Raw genomic sequence first — 9100 nt, forward strand, 5'->3', positions numbered from 1 at the left:
CTTAAATAATAACAATAGTAATAATATTTTTGACTGACAAAAATTGCCAATAAGAAATTAATGGTATCTGTATCGGTATCGATGAAAATGCAAGAAAAAGTATCAGTATCGTATCAAATCCTAAAGGTGTGGTATCGCCCATCCCTAACAGCAAGGCGTACTACTTCAACAGCCACACAGCTTACACTGACGGTAGCCGTACAAAAACAACTTCAACACTGTTACGTTACAAATATGCGCCACACTTTGAACCCACACCAAAAAAGAATGACAAACACATTTCTGGAGAACATCTGCACTGTAACACAACATAAACTTGCACTGAGCCTAGTCTATAAAATCCGCTACACCTCCCTGATACCGAAGTACATGTCAAACTACTTCCTTAACGTAAATGACCGCCATAACCACAACACCAGGGGGTGCTCCACTAACCACGTTAAACCCAGATTCCGAACTAACAAAGGTCTTAACTCATTCTCTTTCTATGCCACATCAATGTGGAATGCGCTCCCAACAGGTATAAAAGAAAGGGCATCTCTATCCTCCTTCAAAACCGCTATAAAAGTTCACCTCCAGGCAGCTACAACCCTAAACTAACACCCTCCCCGGATTGCTAATAATCAAATGTAAACAATCAAATGCAGATTCTTTTTCTTATGCCTTCTGATCTCTCTCTCTCTCTCTCTCTCTCTCTCTCTCTCTCTCTCTCTCTCTCTCTCTCTCTCTCTCTCTATGTCCACTACTTGATGTCCATATCCCCACCCCCCCACCCCCCACCCCACCCCCCCTCCACACTCCTGATTGTAAATAATGTAAATAATTCAATGTGATTATCTTGTGTGATGACTGTATTATGATGATAGTATATATGATAGTATATATCTGTATCATGAATCAATTTAAGTGGACCCCGACTTAAACAAGTTGAAAAACTTATTCGGGTGTTACCATTTAGTGGTCAATTGTACGGAATATGTACTTCACTGTGCAACCTACTAATAAAAGTCTCAATCAATCAATCAATCAAACACAACACAACAAATACCCAGAATCCCGTGTAGCCCTAACTCTTCCGCTCAACCGACGCACGGAGGGGGGGAGGGTTGATGTGTGGGGGGGTTTGGTGGTAGCGGGGGTGTATAATCTAGACCGGAAGAGTTAGGGCTGCATGGGATTCTGGGTATTGGTTGTGTTGTGTTACACTACCGTCAGTGTAAGCTGTGTGGCTGATGAGTAAGTATGCTTTGCTGTCTCCTACGTGTTCAAATAGAAGCTACATACAACATGTGGCCGGGCTGGCACGCTGTTTGTAAATGCTATAGAGGACAATTACTGCAGTGCATTTAGGGCACGCCCTTTATCTAGTAATTAGAGTGAAAATATGATTATAATTGCCCTTGGAGTTTTCATAGAGAAGCACTGAGATCCACAAGTCTCCTGGGAAAATCGGAGGGTCGGCAAGTATGCAGCTGAGCCGCATCAGAGTGGTCAAAGAGCCGCATGTGGCTCTGGAGCCGAGGGTTGCCGACCCCTGGGCTATATAAAATGGTAAAAAATATGGAGGTTAATTTGTGTCTTTTTTAATAATGCATAATTTATGTAACTGAATATTTTGCATTTTTTGTAAAATTATTTTTTTTTTAACTTCAAATTATGCTGACAATTTAATTGGAATAAAATTGGTGAGCAAAATGTGTGTGTTTAAAAAAAAACAGGGTGGAAAAAGACTGTTGTTTAAAAATCCATCTTAAAAAATCAGTGCAGAAAATTTGAGTGATTCGGTTTAAAAAAAAAAGTGTGCATAAAATTTCAGTGTAAAAATATCAGTGTATAAAAAATAATTGTAAAAATATTCAGTGCAGAAAAAATCTGTGTAAAAAATTGTTGCAGAAAAATTTGGTGTAAAAAAATTGTTGTCGAAAAATTCAGTGGAGGAATATTTGCTGCTTCAAAACTTAAGACTCACTTCCGGTAAATTAGGACTGAAGCCTCTCATTGGCTGGTTCTGAGACAGGAATGATTGCTTCATTGCTAAAAATTGTTGAGCAAAATTTGTGTGTTTAAAAATGCTGTATAAAAAAAAAAAAATCAGTATATAATAAAAGTTGCTGTATACAAATTAAGTGTTGCAGGAAAAAAAAATCAGTTTATAAAGATTCTAAAAGACTGTAAAAAAAAAAAAAAAAAAAAAGCAGAAAAATTTAGTGTAAAAAATGTGTTGCAGAAAAATTAAATGTAAAACAATTCAGTGCAGAATAATTACTTTTAAAAAATTCAGCGCAAAGAGTACAAAGATTCACTGTAAAAAAAATTCAGTGGAGAAATATTTGTTGCGTCAAAACTCAAAACCCACTTCTGCTAAATTAAGACTGAAGCCGCTTATTTGCTGGTTCTGAGATAGGAATGATTGCTTTATTCATCCATCCATCCATCCATCTTCTTCCGCTTATCCGAGGTCGGGTCGCGGGGGCAGCAGCCTCAGCGTAGAAGCCCAGACTTCCCTCTCCCCAGCCACTTGGTCCAGCTCCTCCCAGGGTATCCCGAGGCGTTCCCAGGCCAGCCGGGAGACATAGTCTTCCCAACGTGTCCTGGGTCTTCCCCGTGGCTTCCTACTGGTCGGACGTGCCCTAAACACCTCCTCAGGGAGGGGTTTGGGTGGCATCCTGACCAGATGCCCAAACCACTTCATCTGACTCCTCTCGATGTGGAGGAGCAGCAGCTTTACTTTGAGCTCCTCTCGAATGACAGAACTTCTCACCCTATCTCTAAGGAAGAGCCCCGCCACCCGGTGGAGGAAACTAATTTTGCCCGCTTGTACCCACGATCTTGTCCTTTCGGTCATAACCCAAAGCTCATGACCATAGGTGATGATAGAGACATAAGATCGACCGGTAAATTGAGAGCTTTGCCTTCCGGCTCAGCTCCTTCTTCACCACAACAGATCGATACAGCGTCCGCATTACTGAAGACGCCGCACAGATCCGCCTGTCGATCTCACGATCCACTCTCCCCTCACTCGTGAACAAGACCGCAAGGTACTGGAACCCCTCCACTTGTGCAAGATCTCTTCCCCAACCCGGAGATGGCACTCGACCCTTTTCCGGGTGAGAACCATGGACTCGGACTTGGAGGTGCTGATTCTCATTCCAGTCGCTTCACACTCGGCTGCGAACCGATCCAGTGAGAGCTGAAGATCCTGGCCAAATGAAGCAAAAAGCAGAGACCCTAATCCTGCATCCACCAAGCCGGATCCACTCAACGCATTAAACGCAAAAAATTCATTTCCATAAATTCCATGGAGAACGTGAAATTGACAGATGGATTGGTGCGGCGTCTGCAGTGATGCAGTCACTGCACCGGTCTGTTGTGGTGAAGAAGGAGCTGAGCCAGAAGGCGAAGCTCTCGATTTACAGGTCGGTCTACATTCCTACCCTCACCTATGGTCATGAACTTTGGGTAATGACTGAAAGGACAAGCGGCGGAAATTAGTTTCCTCCACAGGATGTATGGGATCACCCTCAGAGGGTGAGGAGCTCGGTCGTCCAGTAAAGACTCAGAGTAGAGCCGCTGCTACTTCACGTCAAGAAAAGCAAGCTGAGAGGGCTCGGCATCTACTACGGAAGCCTCCTGGACGCCTCTCTGGTGAGGTGTTTCGGGCATGTCCAGCCGGGAGGAGACCGAGGACACGTTGGAGGGACTATGTCTCACAGCTGACCTGGGAACGTCTCGGTATCCCCCCTGTAGAACTAGAGGGGGTGGCCGGGGACAGGGAAGCCTGGGCATCGCTGCTTAGACCGCGACCAGGACTCATATAAGGAGAAATGGATGGATGGATGGACATAAATTCAATGTAAAAAAAAATCTTCACAAATCAAACTTCATTAAAAAAACACAACACAAAGCTGTCATGTTTTTTGAGGCATATTGGGAATGTCTGTCTATCTGTGTTGGCCCCGCGGTGAGGTGGCGACTTGTCCAGAGTGTACCCCGCCTTCCGCCCGAATGCAGCTGGGATAGGCTCCAGCACCCACCACGCGGTGGAAAACGAATGCTTTCGGTAAATAAACTATTTTGTATGTTGTCATCTTTTGATCTGACGTGTACCTTAATGTTGCACTTACAGGCTTTCGCCACTAGATGTCAGCGTTGCCACCTTCATGCGGCTGCAATACACTTGAATTCTATGCATGTTGCATGTGTTGTATTACATGATACAAATGCTGGGTTATATTGTGTTGTGTTGCGGGATTGCCTTTATGATCAATTTTGATCTATTTTGTGTCATAGTGGAGTTTGCACCAGTGAGAGAGAGAGAGAGAGAGAGAGAGAGAGAGAGAGGGAGGGATGTTGGCAGGAAGTGGGCGGGGCTTGGTCTTCTCCCCAGCTGCTCCTCTTCCTCCTCCTCCTCCTCCTCACTAGTCATCTGCAAATGAATGGAGGCACACAGACTGCAGCGCTGCCTCGCTTTCACATGACAGGACCCTAACTCACACCAAAACTAAATCCTCCAGGCTGGATTTGCAAAAACGTTGGATTATTTTTGGGTTTTTTTTTTTTTTTTTTGCACCCGGGATTTTATCATCACCACCTGGAAGCTTCTGCAACTGGATGCTTTTTTTATTTTTATTATTACAATTGCTGCGGGAGATTAAACCTGGTGCATTGTCGGTAATTTAAAGATTTGCCTTGGAAGCTTAAAAACAAAAACCCCGATGTGAATCAGAGTTCCGTGCGGTGGCGAAGCTGTGGGTCCAAACAGCTGTGCCGTGTCGTGTCGTGTCGTGTCGTGTCGTGTCGTGTCGTGTCGTGTCGACACATTCGTGGATTAACCTTTCTTTTCCCTCCCCCCCTTTTTTCATTGACAATCTCCATACATTTCTCCCTCAAAAATAGGGGAAAAAGGGCGCCAAAATGCGCCTGTTTTTAAAGCCATCAACCACATGAGTGGAGGCCAAACAAACAAACAAACAAACAAACAAACAAACAGTGTGCTACAATTTCCTTCTTTTCTCCTTAACTGCTGAAATTAACCTGCTGGGAAATATGGAGGGTGAGGTTTTCAGCCCTCTGCTGGAGCACTTCATGCTGTCGCCTCTGGTCTGCTGGGTAAGTCCACTTCCATTTATTTGACACATCTAAAGTGCTCCTATTTGTTCTAAGCTAGTGTTTGTCCCTGCAGGTGAAGACTGCAGGACAGCCCAAAGTGACAGATGGCAACAAACTATCCGAATATGTGGAATTAGTGGATGGAGTTTACCTCAATGAGGTCATGCTGGAGATGTGAGTACTTCATTAAGTGGCTAAAAGGCCTCCTATCATTCACAATTGACTTTTGGACCATGGCGGGCAGCGTTATGTGTCCCCGGAGCCTGTTTATGAGCACCAAACGTGATCAAAAATCTATCATCTCCCCTTACTCAAACGCATGACATCATGATGATAAAGCCACCTCTGTTAGTCCCAGTTTAGTTTGTTTTAATCAGGCTTCGCTACACATCTTAAAATGACCCTCAAAGAGGTCATATTAGCACTGGAGCTGCAACGATTCATTTTTGGTGGATTGTACTTTCTTTTTTTCCCCTTAGAAATATATATATTCCCCATGCAATTTTGTCACAGATTTATTAAAAGTGCTGTCAAATTATATTTAAAAAATCTGATTAATCACACTTTTGAAGTTAGATTAATCGTGATTAATCACAGTAAATGACTTGCGTACATCATTTAAATTAACCTAAAAGAAAGACCCCAATATTTTGACGCAAATGCAATTTTATTGCAAGAATGTCATAAGCATTTAAAAAAATATCTATTTTACTTACCGGTAAATGTTCATCATTTATTGGCTGCAAACCTGGTAACAGTTGTATCTAAAGTCCTGTCTGGGTTTTTGGTTTTAAGCAAAATGATGTATGCCTGTGCATTGACCTGATAACCTTTTGCAATTGATTAAATAATGTTAAAAACATTTTAAAATCTATTAATCTGCAACTAGACATAATTAACGCGATCCTTTTTTGTGATTAATGGCGTGACTAAACTTGTTATTTTTGACAGCCCTAAATACAATTTATCCAACACACTTTATTGTCATTTTTAAATAGCAGTGGCATGCATATCCTACTCACTGTACCTTGCAGGATTACAATAAAAACATGAATACATCTGATATTATTATATTCATATTAGCAGTTAAGATACCTTGCAATTAGGTATCAGTTGAAGTTGCCAGCTAGCAATTAGCACACGAGTTGTCAGGTAGTGATTATTATGCTAGTTATCAGCTATCGATTAGCATGCTATTTGTGAGCTAGCTATTATCCCTCTAGTTGTCAGTTAGCGAATAGCACTCCAGTTGTCATTTAGAGATTAAGCTAGCGATTAGCGTGCCAGTTGTCAGCTAGCGACTAGCGCGTCGGTTACCAGCTGGCTACTAGTAGCGGTGCTATACTATATCATTTTATATCTTAGTATTGCACAATCACAAGGTACCTTTTAGAACCAGTTCAACTGGAAACACCATTTTTATACAGAATGTATAAGTAGATGCTTGGACTTGCACTTGCAACTTAATGTCACATCTGCAAATAATAACATGATGATAATAAAACAAGATACAACAACTGGAAAACCGCTATCATCCATCCATCCATCCATTTTCTACCGCTTATTCCCTTCGGGGTCGCGGGGGGCGCTGGAGCCTATCTCAGCTACAATCGGGCGGAAGGCGGGGTACACCCTGGACAAGTCGCCACCTCATCGCAGGGCCAAAACCGCTATCATAATCAGCTAATTTTTGAATGTTGCAATAAAAAATGAGATTTTATTATCAAAAGCAATTCTATTTATTAATACACATTAGGGCTGCAACAACTAATCGATTAAAATCAATTATAAAAATAGTAGGCGATTAATGTAGTCATCGATTCGTTGGATCTATGCTATGCGCATTCGCAGAGGCTACTTTTTTTTATTATTATTTTTTTAAATTTAATTTAATTTTTTTTATAAACCTTTATTTATAAACTGCAACATTTACAAACAGCTGAGAAACAATGAACAAAATAAGTATGGTGCCAGTATGCTGTTTTTTTTCAATAAAATACTGGAAAGGATAGAAATATAGTTTGTCTGTTTTATCCAATTATTAATCGATTAATCAAAGTAATAATCGACAGATTAATCAATGATCAAATTAGTTGTTAGTTGCAGCCCTAATACACATAAGAAGTGGAAATAAGTACCGTATCAGTTTGAATGTGAATGGTACTGGTACTGGTGCAAGTATGCTAACATAGCATGACGTGGCTGTGAAGTGTAATGTTAGCATGTAGCTATCATAGCTTTGCTAGTGTTGCTAACGTTCGTGTCCCTCCTGTCCCACTTCTTAGTGTTCTGTTGTTGTACGTGGTGCATGACGTCTATTTTGTTGGACAAGACTTACAGTGTGGCTGTAACAAGTGTGGATTAGCATTAAAGCTCAAGACACACAAAACTGTAAGCAAGATTTTGAACAGCACACTTTTAATACAATATTAGGACCTCTGACACTTAAAATTATTCAAAAGATGCTACAATGATGGTACTGATATTGTAGCGTCCCGGAAGAGTTAGTGCTGCAAGGTATTCTGGGTATTTGTTCTGTTACGGTGCGGATGTTCTCCCAAAATGTGTTTGTCATTCTTGTTTGGTGTGGGTTCACAGTGTGGCGCATATTTGTAACAGTGTTAAAGTTGTTTATACGGTCACCCTCAGTGTGACCTGTATGGCTGTTGAACAAGTACACATTGCATTCCCTTGTGTGTGTGTGTTAAAGCCGCATATATAAGGTGACTTGTCCGGCACGCTGTTTATATGGAGGAAAAGCGGGCGTGACGACAGGTTGTAGAGGACGCTAAAGGCAGTGCCCTTAAGGCACGCCCCCAATATAGTTGTCTGGGTGGAAATCGGGAGAAATTCGGGAGAATGATTGCCCTGGGAGATTTTCGGGAGGGGCACTAAAAATCGGGAGTCTCTCGGGAAAATCGGGAGGGTTGGCAAGTATGCCTTTAGACCAGGGGTCGGCAACCCAACATGTTGAGAGAGCCATATTGGACCAAAAATACAAAAAACTAATCTGTCTGCAGTCGCAAAATAGCCTAAATAGCATATTAGCATGGATTATTATCACTCCACGCAAGTCAATAACATCAACAAAACTCACCTTTGTGCATTCACGCACAGCATAAAACGCTAGGTGGACAAAATGAGACCAAGGAGTGGCATAAAACACGTCTTTCTGTGGCAGCGTCGGAGAAAGTTGTACACGTGAACAAACTATGGTGAGTTCAAGGACCGCCAAAATGAGTGGGACGAAACGGCGCAGGCCAAATACTGACATCAGTGAAGCATTGATTGATTGATTGAAACTTTTATTAGTAGATTGCCAGTGCAGTACATATTCCGTACAATTGACCACTAAATGGTAACACCCGAATACGTTTTTCAACTTGTTTAAGTCGGGGTCCACTTAAATTGATTCATGATACAGATATATACTATCAGATATATACTATCATCATAATACAGTCATCACACAAGATAAACATCAGAGTATATACATTTAATTATTTACATTATTTACAATCCGGGGTGTGGAGGAGGGGGGGGGGGGGTTAGGTTTGGTTGATATCAACATTTCAGTCATCAACAATTACATCATCAGAGAAATGGACATTGGAACAGTGTAGGTGTGACTTGGTAGGATATGTACAGCAAGTAGTGGACACAGAGAGAGAGATCAGAGAGCATAAGAATAAATATCTACATTTGATTATTTACAATCCGGGGAGGTAGGATATGAAAGGAAGTTTGTTAGTTTACGGTTGAAGTAGCCTGGAGAATTCTTTTAGTGCGGTTTTGAAGGAGGATAGAGATGCCCTTTATTTTACACCTGTTGGGAGTGCATTCCATATTGATGTGACATAGAAAGAGAATCATTATCTTTAACTCATTAAATGAGTTAACACCTTTGTTGGATGGGAATCTGGGTTTAACGTGATTAGTGGCGCTCCCCCTGGTGTTGTGGTTATGGCGGTCATTTACATTAAGGAAGTAG

The 9100-nt window shown here is 41.6% G+C and overlaps 2 protein-coding genes across 7 annotated transcripts in view; both read left to right on the forward strand.

Annotated features, from left to right (window-relative positions):
* camk2g2 (calcium/calmodulin-dependent protein kinase (CaM kinase) II gamma 2) overlaps positions 1-9100 on the forward strand; it is a 201675-nt gene that overhangs the window by 147296 nt on the left and 45279 nt on the right. The gene's annotated exons all lie outside the window — the stretch shown is intronic.
* LOC133657812 (girdin-like) overlaps positions 4440-9100 on the forward strand; it is a 400246-nt gene continuing 395585 nt past the window's right edge. For all 6 annotated transcript variants that reach the window (XM_062059584.1, XM_062059583.1, XM_062059578.1 and 3 more), the window contains exons 1-2: positions 4440-5109; positions 5183-5283. In XM_062059584.1, coding sequence (XP_061915568.1) covers positions 5047-5109; positions 5183-5283 — 164 coding nt within the window. In that variant the 5' untranslated portion in view covers positions 4440-5046. The remainder of the gene's footprint in view (positions 5110-5182; positions 5284-9100) is intronic.

The sequence above is a fragment of the Entelurus aequoreus genome, linkage group LG09 (assembly GCF_033978785.1).
Source record: "Entelurus aequoreus isolate RoL-2023_Sb linkage group LG09, RoL_Eaeq_v1.1, whole genome shotgun sequence".
Taxonomy (NCBI): domain Eukaryota; kingdom Metazoa; phylum Chordata; class Actinopteri; order Syngnathiformes; family Syngnathidae; genus Entelurus; species Entelurus aequoreus.